We start from the raw sequence: 20,807 nt of genomic DNA, 5'->3' as shown, positions 1-20,807 counted from the left end.
AAAACACTGTGGAAAACATAAAATGCTGTGGGAAAAAAATGACCTTATGCATGTGCATTAACACTTTCCCTTTTTATGGAATTTTTCCTTTGAAGCATAAATCCAGTTTATGAGGAAAGCCTCGTCACTGATTATCATGTGAGGATTGCACAGCTAATCTGGGACAACCCTTTATGCAAATGCATGAAGCCCCTTTTCCCATGAAGCCCCTTTCGCCAGAGCAACATTCAATTTAATAAATTTTAATTGCACATGCACAATTTAAGTGTATGTCTTGGATCTCACCACATATCCAATTGTGTTATCAACCGCATTGTGAAACCTTAATCATCAGCCGAAATGTAAGAATGGCTGATTACAGCTGATTTAGTACTGGCGTGTCAATTTTCACACATTTGAAATGAAAATTAGGCTGGAGGTCTGAGGCCCTAGGTCCCTAACGTGGATACAGGGCAGAGCCCCTCCACCCCCCCCCCACACACACCCTGAGCACTTACTTATTGTTCTATTTTTACTCTCTCTAGTTGCATTTTCTGGTGAAATCCCTTGCAAAATATTGATTATTGCAGCTTGATATTTGGCATGCATGTGTATCTCATGGAGCTGCACATTTTGAGTGGTGAATGGTCATGGTCATCCTTCAAGGTCAAAGGTCAAAAAACAAATCCAAGGGAAGTAACAAGCTTTAAAGGGAGATAATTTCTATTTATCACTGGGCAGGTACAGATCATTTTCACAAGGGAAGTAATATTTTTTAAAGGGATATAAAAAAAAAAATTGAATCAAAGCGGGGCAGTAGGGGGCATTGTGTTTCTGACAAACACAGCTCTTGTTATTATCTCGATTTGGTCACTTTCCTCTGACGATCATTATTGAGAATCAATCAAATCTAACTACAAGCTAAAAATAATGACACAAGTATGCATAATTGTTTTTCATGTCTTTATTAATACAAACATAACAATTAACAACCAGGTACAACAAACTTATAGCATATTCTGTAAACTTAAACTTACAGAATATGTCATCACTGGCAAAACAATGTATTACCCTTGTTTAACTGAAATTATACATATTAAGTCTCAAAGAATAGAATGGGTCTTTTTTGTTCTAACAGCAAACACACAAATAATATAAATATAAAATCTCATTACATTTTGGTCTGTTGTGAAGTCGAGGATACACACTGTAAAACTTAGGGAGATATTCACAGAAAACATGAGCACTTCAAAACGACAGAAGCTAAATTTCATGTTCGAAAGCAGAAGGTTAAGCAACACTTTTAAACCAAATGATAACAAAGACTGTCTTGGAAACAGAAGGGAAGTCATGTTTTTCTGAGAACTCAATTAAAGTGGACTGGAAGATTCCTAATAAAATCCCTGATTTATTTTGAGCACAAACTGTCAGGTAACAAAGAAAAAAAATTGTACTGCTAATTCAAACATTAATGTCTTATAATAAGTAACATTAAATAATAAACAAACCTGTTACCATGATTATAGCGGGCATGTTGTAATCTCACTGTTTGTAATGCCATCACACTGCCCACATGCAGGCCTTTCCTAGCCATTTTGGGAATACATGTAATGCAATCTCAGGATTGGGATTTTTTTCGCTCGTAAAGTCCACTGATTTCGGAAAAACAGATTCAATCTTATTCTTAATAATAATTATGCCCCCCTTCGAAGAAGAGGGGGTATGTTGATTTGCACATGTTGGTCCGTCCGTCCACCAGATGGTTTCCGAATGATAACTCAAGAACGCTCAGGTCTAGGATCATAAAACTTCATAAGTACATTGATCATGAATGTCAGATGACCCCTATTGATTTTCAGGTCAAGGTCACAGTGACTCGAAATGGTAAAATGGTTTCTGGATGATAACTCAAGAATGCTTACACCTAGGATCCAGAAACCATTTGGTGGACGGACCGACAGATGGATGGACGGACCGATAGACGGACCGACCCACATGTGCAAAACAATATTCCCCCTCTTCTTCTAAGGGGGGCATGTTTCTTGACGTATGAAAACCATTTTCAAACTCAACCATCATATCCAAGAAACAAATGTTCTGATCGAATTTCATGAAGATTGGACAAAAAATGTGCCTTCTAGACTGTTAACATTTTTTTCACTATATACATATTCGGAAAACTGCCCATCCCCTGGCGGCTATGTTTTTCAAATGATCATGACCATTTTCCAACTCGTCCGAGATATCCACAAAACCAATGTTTTGACCAAATTTCATAATGATTAGGCAAACAGTGTGACTTCTAGAGTGTTCACAAGCTTTTTTTACTAAATAAATAAAAGGAAAATGACCCCCCCCCCTGGCGACCAATTTTTTTTTCACCGATTCGAGCCATTTTCAAACTCAACTGTCATATCAAGGAAACAAATGTTCTGACCAAATTTCATGAAGATTCACCAAAAATGTGACTTCTAGAGCGTTCACATGTTTGCACTATATACATATTGAGAAAACTGCCCCGCCCCTTGGTGGCCATGTTTTTTTCACCGATCTAGACCATTTTCAAACTCGTCCGAAACATCAATAAAACCAAAGGTTTGACCAAGTTTCATGAGGATTGGGCAAATATTATGACTTTTAGAGTCTTCACAAAGTTTCTCTATAGCCATATATGGAAAACTGCCCCGCCCCCTGGTGGCCATGTTTTTCAACGGACCGAAACCATTTTTGAACTCAACCTACATATCAATAAGACAAACATTTGACAAAGTTACATGAAGATTGGGCATCAAATTAGACGTCTACAGTGTTCACTAGGTTTTTCTTTGTTTTTGACCTATAGTGACCTAGTTTTTGACCCAGCATGACCCAGTTTCGAACTCGGTCAAGGTACCATTGGGACAAATGTTCTGACCAAGTTTCATGAAGATTGGTCAAGAAATGTGGCCTCTAGAGTGTTCACAAGGCAAAATGTTGATGACAAATGACGGAAGATGCACTATGGACAAAAGGTGATCCCAAAAGCTCACCATGAGCACGTTGTGCTCAGGTGAGCTAAAATCATGTTAAATTTCAAATAAAGATCATAAGTTTGTTTTCAGAAAAAAATGTGTATTAATATCCTTAAATTGTTTCATAACTGTATTACAGAAACAGCGACTGTTATTTATATATATAGGATCTGGCACGAGTTGTCATATCATACCATATTTTATTAAACGAGTTCAGGAATTTTGTTAGTAAGACAGCCTTTGGCGAGTTTACTAACGAATTTCCTGGACGAGTTTAATAAAATATGGTATGATATGACAACGAGTGTCAGATCTGTTTATCACATGCTTTTAAATGAGCAAATAAAATACTGTGAAACCATTTATTTTCGTCGGCACAAAAGTTCGCCCTTTTCATAAAAATGACTATTTCGTCCGCTCTTATATTCGCCCATTTCTGGTTTTGAAAAAAACACACAAAAACGTCCGATTTGTTTGTAATACATGTAATACGCGGTTGCGAAAAAATTGTGTTGGGGAAAGAGAGGTGACACTTGGTAGTCACTTGCAGGAGGTGGGCCTTGTTTGGCATATGCCAATTAACAAGTCTGTTATTTTAGGTGATAGTAACTGTCCCTTATTATTTTATGTCATTGACACGTTCTTTGTTATGATTAGCGGATAAGTGGGACTAAATAATCGTTAACGAGGGTTTTAAACAACGAAGCCAATTGCCAATTAGTCTTTTTCCATTACTATCACGGTCAAACTGATAACAATCTTACCTTTTAGACAATCCCGGTGCACTCGATAAAAAATAATGAAGAAGAAGAAGAACCTTTATCGGCGCCAATTAGAGAAGGTGCGAAAATTATGGGTTATAATTAGCGTAAGCAAATCATTTAGGTCATATTTCAATAAAGTTTCAAGCGTTTTGCATCGTAAATATTTGATCATTTTAAGTACAGTAATTTGTCTGCAGTTAAAACCAAACAACCAAACACAGATCAAAATGTTCTTTATTAATTTGTAACAAAGCGCAGAATATATTTCAGTCAGGTGTTGATCACACATCGTCATATTTTAATTGCGTTTAATAGTATTGTCTTTAATCCGGATTCGCCGCGTGTAGGCTGTTTAATCTGCAACACCCCTGAAAAACACAATACACACAATGGGTAATAAAGTTGTAAACAATTAGCGCTAATCAACATTATTATACCTAAACGAAGTCGACGCATTCGATACAGCCTTATTGCATTCGCGTTTTACAGGAAATGTCAGTTGTCAGTACACTGTATAATGAACACCCCTTTGTGTCAAAACCGGATTTAACTTGAGTGTGAATAGTCGACTGTTTCATGTTCTTTGTATCAATACCATCTGTGTATCTGTATTATAAGTATACCAGTCAACAAACAAGGTGCGCGCTTCCGCATATGGGTATACGGACGTTCAAAAAATTGACCTACGGTTAGCGTTCACGCCGTCGAATGCATTAAGCAATATAACTCTTTTTTTTTTCACTATTTCTTTATTTGCAAAAAATACTAGTGGCTTATAACTTACCTTGCAATCTTTTTTTCTCGCATTTTGCGAGTGTGCGAGTGTTAATTTCGAGCCCTGTGTATATGCGTGGATTTCGCTGGATTTAAATGCCTCTTGCCTACGGTAATTCAGTCTTATTTGTTTCAAATATGGGACATGATTGTTCGTTAGGATCTTGAATTCGTCCATCGGTCGAAGGACGAAAAAGGCGAAAATTAATGTCGGACGAATAATAATGGTTTCACAGTAATATTTATGCAAACATAATAATAAATCTTGAATATTGTTTACATTTCCTGACGTCATTTGGAATGCCTCGGCAAACAAAGCAAAATAACAAAATGCGATTGGTCAATAAAGGAAAACTAAGCCAATGAAAACGCTTTAAAATGTTATATTACACATGTGTAATAAAAAAATATGTAATGGTTGTATTACATTGGAAACAGGGTAAAGCATGTGATAAAAAGTATTACTTCATGCATAATATATTTCTAAAAACAGTCTTGCATCGTAACATAACAATATCTACCTTACAGCTATTGTACATTATATTACTTATAATACATAATAGATACAAGAATAATAAGTTATTGCACTTTGAACACCAGGATCTTGTTTTTATCCCTCTGTCCCACAATAATGGAGCCATTGTTGTTGTTGTAGCTGACTGAGCATGGGCTGTTAACCCCATCCCTCTGTGTAGCAAGAGTGGCAAGCTTCTTATTGCCCTTGCTGTCCACCTGTAGGATAGTATTGGAGTTGCGTCCACATACTAGCAATTGGCCTACAGGTGTCACATGTACCCCACAGAGCAATTTCAATATAGGATCCATAAAGGTGGCAAGAACTGATCCATCCATGGCCAGGGTGAGCAGCTTGTCTTGGGAGGAGTTGGTGATGTACAACTTGTCACCTGTTGGGCTCACTGCACATTTCTCTACTGCAAAACAGAATAAATGGTTACGATTTAAGTGCATAATCAAGAGTGAAAATTTCAAATACTGTAGATACTGTATACATTTACCGGTATGTGTACAAAATTATGATGGTACACATGTACAAAATTGTGTTTGTAACTTTAACTAAAGGAGAATAATGTTCTAAAACAACTCATAAAGCCTTAATGAAACTTTCCTTTCTTGTTCTTATTCACCAGTTACAAAAGCAGGCTTTAACAATTATTATTTTATTAATAATTTTTTTTTATTTCCTGTTTGATTGATGTTTGCACCAATTAAAAGACAAAGTATTTTATCTAATATATTGAAGCAATTTAAAAAACATAGCATAATATACATTTGTTATGTTTATCTGATAACAATAAATATAAACAACAGATAAGAAACTATGCTTTCACAGCAATACACTTTCTTTGTATAGACCTTAAGGAAGTGACAGTCACCATACATTCATGGCCATTTTGAAGAGTAACACCAAATATTTTTTAGTTTGTTGCTGTTGAAAAAAAAATCTTCTACAAATTCTTTATGCCTCTTTAAAATATAAAGATAAATATAATAAATTGTACCTGTGCATTTTACCTGTGTACCTGATTTACACTGGTGCAGTTTGCTGACAAGTTCACCACTTAGCGAGTACTTGTACAGTGCACAACCAGAGGTGACAAACAGGTCTCCCTGGTGGTGGGCAATACCATAACATGAATGTTCTAACCGAAGCTTTCTGTCTATCACCAGCTGGCTTTTGTTGACTTTTATAAACTGGACCTCTTTCCCAACAGTTACACCAACCTCACTGGGTGTGATCTGACAAATGCTCAATGGGGCATTAGATAAACTACAGTGACTCACAAGCTTGAACTGCTGGTTCAGCAGCTTGACTTTATTCATGTCTGCAACCAGGACCTGTCCACTAGGGAGAACACAGAAGTCTCTGATAACGCAATCATCACTTATCATGTTTCCATCATACTCAGACTTCTTGTCTATCCTAATAATTTGATCTGGATCTCCCTGATCGATCCTCACAAGACCTGAAAATTTAGAAAGGTACTGCACAATATCACTATAAGGCTGAAAATTGATTGAAGGTTTTACTTTAACAAAGTTCTTCCAATAGTTTTTAAACAGCTGTATTTTGTCCTGGTATTTAATGCTGGCTATAAGAGAAAGTTCCTGCCTGCTTTTATTGCTGATCTCCAGAATAGCATCTCCAAGTTGTTTTAATTCATCTTGAAGAGTGGCACATTTATCAACATCACTTTTTAGAGTGGCTTGAATTGTGGTCAGTGTATCTTTCATTTCCCTCAGTGTCTCCTTTTCGAGCATGTTTAAAGCTGCAATTACTTTTTCGCGAGTTTCCTGTATTTTGTGTAACTGCTCATCAAATGAACTTTGCACACCTTGAATGCTAGCCTCCAGGTTGTTTTGAAGCTCCTTCAGTTCTGCCAGAGTAGTTTGGATAGTATCTGATACATGTTTGAGGTCTGTTGAGGTATTATTTCCAAAGTCTGATAACAGCATCACTGTTTTGCATTTGCTGTAAGAGAACTTTTTTTTTTATCTAGAAAAACAAATATTAATAATAATATGCAATAGTACCGCACCTGTTCTTTAAGCTTGATCAATCTGAATCTGATAAAAATCTCAATTACACAAGAGCCGTCTCCATTTGAAGACATATGCCCACCGAAAAACGCTTTTTTGAAACCTAAATGCAGATTTCGAAAACTAAATGCGGACCCCAGTTAAAGGTCAAGGTCAAAGGGGTCAAAATTATTGTGCGTATGGAAAGGCTTTGTCCATATACACATGCATACCAAATATGAAGGTAACATCTGAAGCGACATAGAAGTTATGAGCATTTTTCGACACCTAAACGCAAAAGTGTGAGTCTGACGGACAGACGGACGACAGTCTGATCACTATATGCCCTCCTTTGGGGGCATAAAAACAACATTAATGATCTATCTGTATTTTGATAATTATTCCCACGTTTTTCTGAGAAAAAGTGGGGACATTGTGGCGATGTGCGTCTGTCCGTCCGTCCTGGCCACCTGCTCCTCCTACACAGTTAGCACTAGAACCTTAAAACTTACATACATGGTAGCTATGAGCATATGTGCGACGGTGACAGTGACGGAATTTTGATCTGACCCCTGGGTCAAAAGTTATTGAAGTTGGGACGGGGCCGGGTCAGAGATTTTCACTCATTTTTTTATGTTATATTAACTTCTACATTTCTGCACCGATTTACTTCAAATTGATACTGAGCCTCTCTTATAACAATACGGTCCATCTCAACTATGCATGGCCCCATTACCAACCCTGGGGCACCCCTGGGTCAAAACATGCAGCGTGGGGATATGCGTCGGCCTCTGCCACGCCATTTCTAGTTATTTATTTGTTTTACCGCACAAAAATAAATTATGGCTCATAGTAAGACAAATATCAAAAGTTTGAGGCTAAAACTATCTCATTTTTTAATGAGTATTCAACAAGTGCATAATTTAACTAGAAATGGCGTGGCAGAGGCCGATGCCTATCCCCACGCCGCATGTTTGACTCAGGGGCGCTCCATGGTTGGTAATGGGTCCATGCATAGTTGAGATTGACCGTATTGTCATAAGAAAAGTTCAGTATCAATTAGAAGTGAATCTGTGTAGAAATGAAGAAATTATAGTAAAAGACAATTTTGGGTGGGTGTGGCCTATTATGGGCGGGGCGCCCCAGTGTTGGTAAAGGGGCCATACATAGTTAAGATTGACCGTATTGTCATAAGAGATGTTCAGTATCAATTTGAAGTAAATCGGTGTAGAAATGAAGAAATTATAGTAAAAGGAAATTTTGGGTGGGCGTGGCCTATGTGGGCGGGGCGCCCCAGGGTTGGTAATGGCACCATGCATAGTTGAGATTGACTGTATTGTCATAAAAGAGGTTCAGTATCAATTTGAAGTGAATCGGTGTAGAAATGAAGATATTATAGTAAAAGGCAATTTTGGGTGGGCGTGGCCTATGTGGGCGGGGCGCCCCTGGGTTGGTAATCGGGCCATGCATAGTTGAGATTAACTGTATTGTCATAAGAGAGGTTTAGTATCAATTTGAACTAAATCGGTGTACAAATGAAGAAATTATAGTAAAAGGCAATTTTGGGTGGGCATGGCCTATGTGGGTGTGGCCTATTATGGGCGGGCCGCCCAAGGGTTGGTAATTGGGCCATACATAGTTGAGATTGACCGTATTGTCATAAGAGAAGTTCAGTATCAATTAGAAGTGAATCGGTGTAGAAATGAAGAAATTGTAGTAAAAGACAATTTTGGGTGGGTGGCCTATTATGGGCTGGGCGCCCCAGGGTTGGTAATGGGGCCTTACATAGTTGAGATTGAACGTATTGTCATAAGAGATGTTCAGTATCAATTTGAAGTAAATCGGTGTAGAAATGAAGAAAAAAGTCAATTTTGGTCGGCGTAGCCTATGTGGGCGGGGCGCCCCAGGGTTGGTAATTGCTCCATGCATAGTTGAGATTGACCGTATTGTCATAAAAGAGGTGATGTATCAATTTGAAGTGAATCAGTGTAGAAATGAAGAAATTATAGTAAAAGGCAATTTTGGGTGGGCGTGGCCTATGTGGGCGGGGTGCCCCAGGGTTGGTAATGGGGCCATGCATAGTTGAGATTAACTGTATTGTCATAAGAGAGGTTCAGTGTGAATTTGAAGTGAATCGGTGTAGAAATGAAAAAAATATAGTAAAAGGCAATTTTGGGTGGGCGTGGCCTATGTGGGCAGGGCGCCCCAGGGTTGGTAATGGGGCCATGCATAGCTGAGATTGACCTTATTGTCATAAGAGAGGTTCAGTATCAATTTGAAGTGAATTGGTGTAGAAATGAAGAAATTATAGTAAAAGGCAATTTTGGATGGGCGTGGCCTATGAGGGCGGGATGCCCTAGGGTTGGTAATGGGGCCATGCATAGTTGAGATTGACCTAATTGTCATAAGAGAGGCTCAGTATCAATTTGAAGTAAATCGGTGCAGAAATGAAGAATTTAATGTAAAATAACATTAAAAAATGAGTGAAAATCTCTGACCCGGCCCCGCCCCAACCCCCATAACTTTTGACCCAGGGGTCAGATAAAAATTAAGGCACTGTCACCGTCGCACATATGCTCATAGCAACCATGTATTTAAGTTTCAAGGTTCTAGTGCTAATAGTGTAGGAGGAGCAGGTGGCCAGGACGGACAGACAGACGGACAGACGCACATCAATACAATATCCCCACTTTTTCTCCGAAAAACGTGGGGATAACAATAATTTACTAAAATGAAACATGTTGTATTTACAATTATGTTATCTAAAACGAAGGTTTTGAGAGCATCAGACTAAAGTAATTACCATCTCAAAAGGAAGTTAATAACTGGAATATATTTGTTTCCAAGCACAAAAATGAGGGGTTCTTAACATAAAATTTGTATTACATCCATTTATGTAATGAACATTTTTTGGGATGAGAAGTTTAGTTCAAAGTATTTTAAAACCATACACTTTTTGTCTTAAATGTTTTACAACAAATATGATCTAAATACCTGTGATTAAGTAAAACACAAAAATTGCAGCATAGCTGGCTATGGTCTTTGCACAAAATTTCCAGGTTTTTTTCTTTATGAACATCACATTTTATCAGAAAATCTTCCACCTTCTTGGCAACTGGCCATTTCTTCATGTCTCCCCTTCCATAAGGGGAATGTTTAATAAACAACTGACTGTGCATGTGAATACATTTACAGCAATAACACTTCTTGCAAGATCCGCAATAATAATCAGCGGATTCGTCCAGTTCTTGTTCTTCGCATGTCGAACACAAGAAGTCTTTGACCATGTCAGATCCTTTTTCAATGTTAAACTGCATCATGGTTGCCATTTATTGACCACTAAAGCTTTTTATCTCAATACCTTTGATTTAACACAAGTATTTAGGTATCTAGGATAATAGATTATCAAACAGAACAAAACACTCCTATCCAGCTATTGTTAGAAATCTATCAACATGAAATGTCCATCTTAACAAAATCAAATACAAATCATCTGGAAGTTTGTTCGCAAGGTTACATCACCATGAGTAAACTGAGTACTTGAGTCACCAGTCTTGCGAAATAATACAATACTTTCAGGTTTATTTACTAAAAGTTGTTTATCAAGTGGTTTATGAGTGCATATAAAGAGGAAGTATCAACCGGTATACTCAAATAAAGTGTTCAATCAAAACAATAGAGACCAGACTTACTTGATAACATGGGTATAAACAAGAACCATTTATCAGTATACTTTAAAACAATAATTATGCCCCCCTTCAAAGAAGAGGGGGTATATTGTTTTGCACATGTCGGTCCGTCCACCAAATGTTTCCGGATGATAACTCAAGAACGCTTAGGCCTAGGATCATGAAACTTCATAGGTACATTGAGCATGACTGGCAGATGACCCCTATTGATTTTCAGGTCACTGGATCAAAGGTCAAGGTCACAGTGATTCAAAATAGTAAAATGGTTTCCAGATGATAACTCAAGAACGCTTAGGCCTAGGATCATGAAACTTCATACGTACATTGATCATGACTGGCAGATGACCCCTATTGATTTTCAGGTCACTAGGTCAAAGGTCAAGGTCACAGTGACTTGAAACAGTAAAATGGTTTCCGGATACAAACTCAAGAACGCTTAGGCCTAGGATCATGAAACTTCATAGATACATTGATCATAACTGGCAGATGACCCCTATTGATTTTAAGGTCACTAGGTCAAAGGTCAAGGTCAAAGTGACTCAAAACAGTAAAATAGTTTCCGGATGATAACTCAAGAACACTTAGGCCTAGAATCATGAAACGAGGCCTAGAATCATGAAACTTTATAGGTACATTGATCATGACTGGCAGATGACCCCTATTGATTTTCAGGTCACTAGGTCAAAGGTCAAGGTCACAGTGACAAAAAACAGATTCACACAATGGCTGCCACTACAACTGACAGCCCATTTGGGGGGCATGCGTGTTTTACAAACAGCCCTTGTTCTATTTGTGATACAAAAGTGTAATTAAATAATTATAATAAGTCATCTTATATATTTCTTAAACTTTTTTCTATAAGTTTTCGGACACTCTAAGTTATTGGACACCCCCTTTTTAGCCAATATAATTATTTTTTGTGACTCGAAATTTACGGGTTTTTTCTATCCTTAATGATTCTACATTTTTAGAAAGTATTTTTTCAGACATGAGCGTTTTGTCTATCATTATTAATAATGACTCCGAATTTTCGGAAAGTATATATTACAGCGCTTTTTACCAGATTTCAGCCCTGTATTTGCATATCTTGTGACACTTTGATCATTGATTTTTACAGATGGATTAAGGTCATAATACCTGGTGGATACATGCATTGAATATTTTCTGTATCTAAATTATCAGAAACAAAAAAAGATAATTATTTGTAAGTGTCCCACAAACTGTTATTAATTATGGTATAACCGGTCTAGTTTAAATTGCATCTTATTTTCCTCTTTACCATTAAGTAAATAAGAAATTACCAAATTTAAACTAGAAATATCACTGTCAAGTGTAAAATACCCCCAAAAGGCCACTTTGCCAGAGGGCTTTGGAAGTTTGGTTTAAAGAACAGGTTTTTCAACAAATTAAGCTTCCTAAGGAAGTGTTTCCTTGGTAACTGACATATTTTATTCAAGATATACAATGAGCAAAAATTTCAGCATGACATAAACAAGAGGGATAAAGGCCCTATAGCGTGCTCAGATCAGACACAAAGGAACACATTTTTGCTGAAACAGGAAGTGAAAACAAGGTTTCAGAATTTTATTGTGCTCATCACTTCACAGCGATGTTTTTAAACAAACCACAATCATTTTAAACATGTGTCATACCTTAAGATTACAGTGACTCAAAAACTGTCACAGATGCCAACATACAGCTAAGGAGTTTTTAATAACCAAGAGGCATACATTTTGGACCCATTCCTAATCTCAAAAACGTATATTTTCCCAAAAGACCGACTCAAATATTCGATATTGAAGGTTTCCAAAATTAAAGAAAGAAATTAATTATATTTACATATTTAGTACATTTTCCCATTCAACTCATTGAGTTGAGGCGTAGTAAATATAATAGTGAAAACACTTTAATTATCAATTTTTAAGTATTTTTCCCAAACAAAAAAATGCAAAACCACTTTTACAATTTAAGTTTACAAAACTTTTTTTCCAATCCAAAAGCATGCTGACCACATTCTAAGAATTGTGAAAAATACACACTGGTAAGTGGTATAGTTGGACTATTTGGTGCACATAGTCTGGCTAATAATCTTTGTTATAAAACACCACCTCACCACTTTGTCACAGGAATAGCAGCCACACCCATGACCAGGTTTAAAGAGGCAATCGGATCACTGCTCTTAAACAAGAGCACCGCATAACGAGTGCCAACGCTTGGCTGCGGATGCAGTTTTGAATAAATGAAAGCTTGTAAAAAAAAATAATTTAAGAGGTCACAGTGACCTTGACCTTTGACCTAGTGACCTAAACATGGGTGTGGCATGTAAAACTCATCAAGGTGCAGCTACATATGAAGTTTCAAAGTTGTAGGTGGAAGCACTTTGATTTTAGAGCCAATGTTCAAAAGGTTAACAAAATGTTAAGGTTTTAGCACGACGCGCACAGCGGAAAGACACGACGAGCTGGCTATGACAATACCTTGGGTTTTCTCCAAAAACAGCCAAGCTAAAAACTAAAACAGGTACAATGTATCAACTTGAAATTTAATTGGAAGGGCATGACCAGTGGACAACAACCATAACTTCAAATTCTCTATTCATAGAGTTATTGCCCTTTGTTATTTTATGTAGTTATTTTTTTTTAAATAAATTAATATGACTTGCCACTCAACACTCATTGAGTGGCATTTAGGGATGGACATATTTTGTGGCACTTACTTCATTTGATCAAAAAGATCAACAGCAATAAAACTCTGTGAGAGAATTTTGAAAAAAAAATGTGGAATGCGTACAATATCACCAGTTGGTAATCACAATATTGTGTTGTAAAAGTTATGGGTAAAATCTTGGCTATATCAATTAATATCAAATTTAAATGTATAACATTCAACAGTTCTATAACTTGAACTGAAAAAAATCATTAGACATACAATTATAAAATCGAATGAAGATCTTTGTAACAAAAATGTGAAACAAATATAAAGCTATACAAATAGTGGCGTATTGTTAACAAATAATGATACTGAACTTTAGATCTGTGTACCAATAAAACAAGATCAGTCATTAATACATGTAAAGCAATCTCATTAAAATTAAATCCTACCTTCGCTCCATTTGTAGTCACTAACAGCAGATAGTAGGCCTTAAGACTGAATATGATTTTTTTATTAACTCTTTCACTGCTGGAACCGAATTTTGAAGGCCCTTGCAAACAGTTTGGATCCAGATGAGACGCCGCAGAACGTGGCGTCTCATCAGGATCCAAACTGTTTGCTATTCTGATAGTATCCTTTGAAAAAAATCGAAGGAAAAGCTAATTAAAAAAATTCAGCAGACGACATTTTAGCGGACAACAAATTTCCCAGCATGCAAAGGGTTAATATTTAAAAGCTACCAATGCAAATGCTATTGGTTATTTACTTAAATTCCTAAAGAAAAAAGGAAAATGTATTTAAATGAATGGAATTGAAAGAATTATTCCATGCTAAATACAAATTTGTACTGATAACAACATTATTATCATACATGTATATGTAAAATTGTCAACAAGAGAGAATACAGCATTTAATTAAGTCGCTCCATTGACATTAACTTAAAAACTTTATATGACAAGGGACTTCAAAAATTTATCAGTGGCCTTTCATGTTATCTACTATACTATCAATACCTATGTTGTGTTATAAGCCAAGAGCTTCACCATTAGTATATTGTGTACAGTGATTCATGTGTCATATACATGTATACCAAGTACATGTATATCACGTGCCGTGAACATATCTAGATTAAATAATTGTACACAAAATGGGAACAACACCAAAACTCTTGGGAACTTATGAAAAATGGCCAAATATTTAACAACAGAAATGATCACATATGATCGTGACTTGACTGATATATTAAAAAAGACACACAATAATGAACCATGGGCATGTCACACAATGATGAACCATGGGCATGTCACACAATGATGAACCATGGGCATGTCACACAATGATGAACCATGGGCATGTCACACAATAATGAACCATGGGCATGTCACACAATGATGAACCATGGGCATGTCACACACTGCAATGATAATCATTAATAAAAAATTAATTTAATTCTGACAAATCTTCTGTGTATATTTCATGAAAAAATGAACAAATATGAAAACAGAGTTAAAACATGTATCTCTAGATTATATAACAAATAAAATGGAAAGTGGACTTTAAATCTGCTTTACAGGTTAGGAGAAAATGTTGTTTGAACAAAATACTAGTTGAAGCATCATACCCTGGGCACAGGAGGCCCCAACACCATAGCTCACTACGTGTTCAGTTGAGCTTATGATAAAAGAAATTCTACATAACCAAGTAAATGATTGCCACAGTAATCCACTTCATGTTTTAACATGAGATACAGTCAATATTTAAAAAAATTGTATTGGATATTTACTGGAAACATTTCAGCTATTTAAAAAGTAATATCAAATGATAATAAACTTTGAAAGCCTTAATGCATTCTTGATTCAGCTGCCATCCCCTCTGTTAATTTTATTTATAACATATATGTCTCATGCAACAGATGGCCCTTAATTAAATCTATAACTGGTTTATGTGAAAATATGGTACCAAATGTGACTTTATACTTTACTTAAAAGTGCATGAAAGTTAGTGCACATGTATGACACTAACATTTTGACTCAGATCAAAGTGATCTTAGGACAGTAACAAACTGGCTGGACACAACTTTAAATACTCCATCAAGCCTGTCTGACTCCATCTTAAGTCTAGACGGGCAGTTTTGCAACTGATGGTAATGACTTATGAGGCGTTATTTATGACCCTATCATACGTTTCTGAACTGACAAGAGGGAGGTCAAGGTCAACTCAAGGTCATCCATTGCCTCGTGGGATATCCCTCCGCAGAATGACACGTCCAGATGCCTCAGATTCTTACAGTTCCTTTTGATGTGGCCCACTGAGCGGTCCGTTAACTGACTACAAGCCTTCACATTCAGCACTCTCAGTCTCTTCAGATGTCTTGTAACCACCTCAATTGAATCGTCTGTAATATTATTGCACTGAATAACATCCAACTCCTCTAAGCTTGGATTCTGATAAACTAAGCATATTAAGCCTTCATCACTCAGGTCATTGAGAATTCCAAGACCAAGAAATCGTAATTCTGCAAATTTTATTGTTTGCATTAAACCAACGTCGGTCAATTTTTTGCAAGCAGTTAGGTCTAAGGATCTCAGGCCAGCTAAGTTACTGATTGCTACCGGTGTGGAGGTGGAAATGCATCCTGGGGTACCATTAGTAACAATCCCCGAACGATCTATTTTGTTTGGTGCCTTGAAAATCACTGTTGATGGGTACTTCCTTGTGACCATGTTTTCAGTGTCTCCCATGATGATGTGTCCTGGCTGAGGCTGCAAACCAAGCAAGCCCAGGTCCGTAATCTCATTGCAGAATGCTAGTCGCAGATATCGCAAATACTTAAGGTGCTTGGCGATAGCATGTAGACCCACATCAGTGACCTTGAAGCAAGAGCTGAGGTCTAGTTGGGTCAACAATGGCAGCGATTCACATGCCATTTCCACAAAACTATCACTTGCCTCTGTGCAACTAACATTTAAACATGTCAACTGTGTCAATGGTTTTGTACATAAGCCGGCAATCAGACCTTCGGATGTCACCTGATGACACTCAGAGATGTCTAATGTCTGAAGAGACGTCAGTTTGTGCAAACAGGCCATTGATGCATCTGAAAGCAATTTACACTTCTGTGCAAAAAGATGTCTCAAATTGCGAAGTGAAGCTGAGATGGCCATTAAAGCACCATTTGTAAGATCTGGGCATTCTCTTATATCTAGCAACGCAAGACCATGTTGGTGTTTGCACACACTTGCTATTCCTTCGTCACTGACATTACGACACCCAACCAAAATTAGTTCTTCAAGATGAAGTTCCTTTATTGACACAATTGTCTCAAGATGATCATCATCAATCAGAGTCCTAGAAAGGTTCAGTGACTTCAAGCATTGCTGAGTGATGACAAAGTCCATTATGTTTGAGAAAGTAAGTACTGAGCTATTGGCAAACCTTGTATGTCTTGACTGCTGGAATAACGTATTTGAAAACACTATAGGAGCCGAACACAATGCCAGTTTTTCAACATTCTCACATACTGTCATTATTCTGTTAAAAGTCACATCAGATATGTGCCGAATCGACGACAGATTGACCTCCTGTACATTTCCAAGAACATTCTTCAAGACCTGCAGATCAGAATTCAATTCAAGTAAAGTACCTGACATGAACAGCGAATTGCAGCAACTCAAATCTAAGCTCACAAGGTTTTTGCAATTTGACATAAGTTCAACAAATGTTCTCTCAGTCAGGTTGCTCCCTTTAAGCGACAAACTTTTCAAGTTTTCTCCAAAATGCTCACACGACTTTAAAACCACTGCTTTCGCTTCCAACGATGAATCAAAATCATTTAAAATCAGATGGGGAAGGCGCCTCTTATAGAGACTGGAAATGTCCTTTCCTGTTCTTGCGGCAGTTGATGCATAGAAATGCAGGATGATGTCGCGTTGCAGGATGGGGTCAAGGAACGCCTCGTACCACGTACGACACACCAGAGCTGCATCTTTCCTGTCCGACAGAGACAGGTACTTCATGATGTGGGTCACCACCTGGAATTTTGAAATGATTAACGTGAGAAAAAGTCCACACATGCTAATCAGGGAAAGTTCTGCTTTGATCGTATTTTTCGTTTAGAGAAAGTCCATTTTTAGAAACATCCAGTATCCGGGGAAAGTCCTCGATCAGCTTGTGCAGTTTGTACAGGCTCATCTGGGAAGAACATACATTACGCCAGAATTTCCCACTTAATTATAATCGGCAGTTGATTTTGAATAATAATAGTTCAAAAACAGTAGAAGACAGTACCGGTAGTTTCCACATTTCAAAGGTTCCAAAGTTCAAAGAACAAGAGCTGTCACCATAGGATGACATATGCCCGCTATAAATGCTTTGATAGAAGTTATGAATTTTTCGAAACCTAAACACAGATTTTGAAACCTAAACGCAGACCCTAAGTTCAAGGTCAAGGTCACAGGGGTAACAATTTTCGTGCGAATGGAAAGGCCTTGTCCATATACACATGCATACCAAATATGGGTTATGTCTCAAGGTACATAGAAGTTATAAGCATTTTTCGAAACCTAAACGCAGATTTCGAAACCTAAACGCGGACCCTAAGTTCAAGGTCAAGGTCACAGGGGTAAAATTTTGTGTGCGAATGGAAAGGCCTTGTCCATATATAAACACATGCATACCAAATATGAAGGTTACTGTATATCTCAAGGGACATAGAAGTTATGAGCATTTTTCGAAACCTGAACGCTGATTTTGAAACCTTAACGCGGACAATAAGTTCAAGGTCAAGGTCACAGGGGTAACAAAATTTTTATATGGAAAGGCCTTGTCCATATACACATGCATACCAAATATGAAGGTTATATCTCAAGGGACATAGAAGTTATGAGCATTTTTTAAAACCTAAACGCGGACCCTAAGTTCAAGGTCAAGGTCACAGGGGTAAAAAAATGTGTTCGTATGGAAAGGCCTTGTCTATATACACATGCATACCAAATATGAAGGTTATTGACCTTTTCGACATTATTTTAAGGGAGACAACTCTGAGTGGATTAAGCGAGGTAGGGGTGGGAAGGGGGGGTGTACTCGATAGTGCGTCTGCATACGGTTCTGTGTTGATGCAATTATAATTTCCCAAGAAATTGCAGATATAACTTATGTGGTAGGATTTTTTTTGTAATTTGTTATTAGCTTAGTATCTTTGATTCAATTGTCATTCATGTTTATGCTTTATTTCGATTGTATTGTGTTTAAAGTAGGTAAAAACGAAACATTACAAAAGTGGGTGGGGTATGGAAAAAATATCTTATGTTTTAAGTCTGGGCAAATTAGGAGTTTGATGACCTTTGTTATAATACTTTTCTTTAAAAAGAACAATTATTTTAGAACAGGTAACTTTGCTGTCCTTAAATGTTATTGAATGGTTTATTGTTTGAGAAACTTTTTTTCAGGAACATAACAGTGTCAACAAGAGACTGGGATACTAAATCTCATTCTGCATGAAGCTCTAGTCCATATAAACAGACTCCCAGAGCCTTTGATAATTTTTGCTATGGCGGCTCTGGCAACCCATTGGGTTATAAAGCTGATAGTTGAATTATTGCAACTACATGAAGCTCAAGACTTCTACACCTCGAATTTTATTAACTCTTGCAATTAATATAATACATCACCACAGTTACATTACTATATAAAGTTGGTTCTGGTTGGTTTTCTTTTTAATACATCTTATAGTAATGTATATTTAGTTTTTTCATTAAAAAAATGGGATTAACTTAGTTAATATCCTGCTCAGTGGTTGAATCTACAGGAAATGTTAACATAAGCACATATTGTATTTGAAAGATGCATGCCGGTTACCATCAACTGCAATTTGGGTTACAGACAGGGTAGCTAGGTGTTATTATTTCTAAGAGTTGAGGCTCAAACTTACCAACCCATGAATGAGTCAGAGATCAGCACTGAAACAGTTTAGCTGGCCGGGGGCTAAGCTTGGCATTGGAGACTTACATTTGCTTAATAATGATCTTAAATAATATTCTAGTTGTCAACAATATGTTTATTTTTTTTATGTATTTTAAAAGCACAACGAGTTAATTAGGCTTGCAACATAAGTAATAAACATATATTATACAATTTACAAATAAAATATATTTGACTGTATAGTACTCTTACATGTATGTTTACTGAAATGTGCAAATATCAATAGGTTTTTATTTCTGCAAATTTAGAAAACTGAGCTAATATAATTAAAAAAATGGTTATTTTTAATATTAAGTGGGTGGGTTTAAATTAACTTGCACTTAAAAATTAATAGTCTGGGGTTGTTTTAATTTCTGACAGGTTTCTGCACACAGTACAGTAAGGTATTAACTTGTTATTTTTATCGGTAGTTAATTACATTGGTACTGAACTAGTATCGAGCAGATGGTCATTGAACGTTATAATAAAAATAAAGAAAATAAAGATTGTCTTAATTAATTATAAATTGGCTATTTATTGCTTTTATTTTATTTTTAAAGTCAATATATAGCTATATTAGCGGATAGTGTAGGTGTGTTCTGTAGAGCGAATACTGCTAGAAACCCCCCCCCCCCCCCCCCCCCCCCCCCCCCCCCCCCCCCCCCCCGGACCCTTAATCTCGCGTTATCTCGGCAGTCTCATTACGCGTGATTTGACAATGTTGAAATCATGAATATCTCAAGGGACATAGAAGCTATGAGCGTTTTTCGAAACCTAAACGCAAAGTGTGGCAGACAGACGGACGGACGGACAGACAATGGGATCACTATATGCCCTCCTTCAGGGGCATAAAAACAATTTAAATACGTGATTATTTTTACATATTCGAATTTCGATTACAACTGCTTGAAGGTTTCTAAACTTGATAGTCCAAATAATTAGACGTAAGCTACCCCGCTTGTAAATCGACCTCATATTTATAGGAGTATAAACTTGAATGTTCTAAAAAAATTATGTAAGTTGAGTATTCAATTTTTTATTAATAGATTTTTTCCAAAAGGTTTTCTAACAAAATGGTTACAATGTATAACCTCTACTGGGAGCCTCGATGCTGTCATCTGCAACGATTATTCTCTAAAAAAAGAAACATGGACCAAGGACAGGGATCCGTCCTGTCAGCAGACTGACAGATGTTTGTTTACATTATTCAAAGGCTACACAACACTATATGCATTATGATAAATGGAATTTAAACAAATATAGGAAACTATGTGCACAATTGTAATATACTTATTTATATGAAAAATATATGTTAATAACATGCTTATTTGTGGTTATTTGAATTAATAAACCAGTATATTCGTCGTATATAAGTATTGCACCCTACGCGGACCGTGTGATTTTTGTAGTTTGCCGCATAATGGACTATAAATGAATGCGGA

General features: G+C 36.8%; 1 protein-coding gene and 1 pseudogene across 6 annotated transcripts; one reads left to right on the top strand and one right to left on the bottom strand.

The window, feature by feature from the left end:
• LOC127882000 (zinc finger protein 737-like) overlaps positions 1-20,807 on the top strand; it is a 259,848-nt pseudogene that overhangs the window by 237,883 nt on the left and 1,158 nt on the right.
• Positions 4,771-20,565, bottom strand: LOC127882002 (F-box/LRR-repeat protein 2-like). Of its 6 annotated transcripts, none has more exons than XM_052430354.1 (3): positions 20,457-20,561; positions 6,049-7,019; positions 4,771-5,460 (listed from the first exon to the last, which is right to left on the bottom strand). In XM_052430354.1, exons 2-3 carry the CDS (start codon positions 7,001-7,003, stop codon positions 5,108-5,110), a joined length of 1,308 nt encoding a protein of 435 aa, XP_052286314.1. In that variant the 5' UTR covers positions 7,004-7,019; positions 20,457-20,561; the 3' UTR covers positions 4,771-5,107. The 6 variants fall into 6 exon arrangements, with proteins under 6 accessions (XP_052286314.1, XP_052286313.1, XP_052286310.1 ...); XM_052430353.1 differs by lacking the exon at positions 20,457-20,561 and adding an exon at positions 13,857-15,559; XM_052430350.1 differs by lacking the exon at positions 20,457-20,561 and adding an exon at positions 10,061-10,861.

The sequence above is a fragment of the Dreissena polymorpha genome, chromosome 5, assembly GCF_020536995.1.
Source record: "Dreissena polymorpha isolate Duluth1 chromosome 5, UMN_Dpol_1.0, whole genome shotgun sequence".
Taxonomy (NCBI): Eukaryota; Metazoa; Mollusca; class Bivalvia; order Myida; family Dreissenidae; genus Dreissena; species Dreissena polymorpha.
This window is presented reverse-complemented; position numbering and strand designations above follow the sequence as displayed.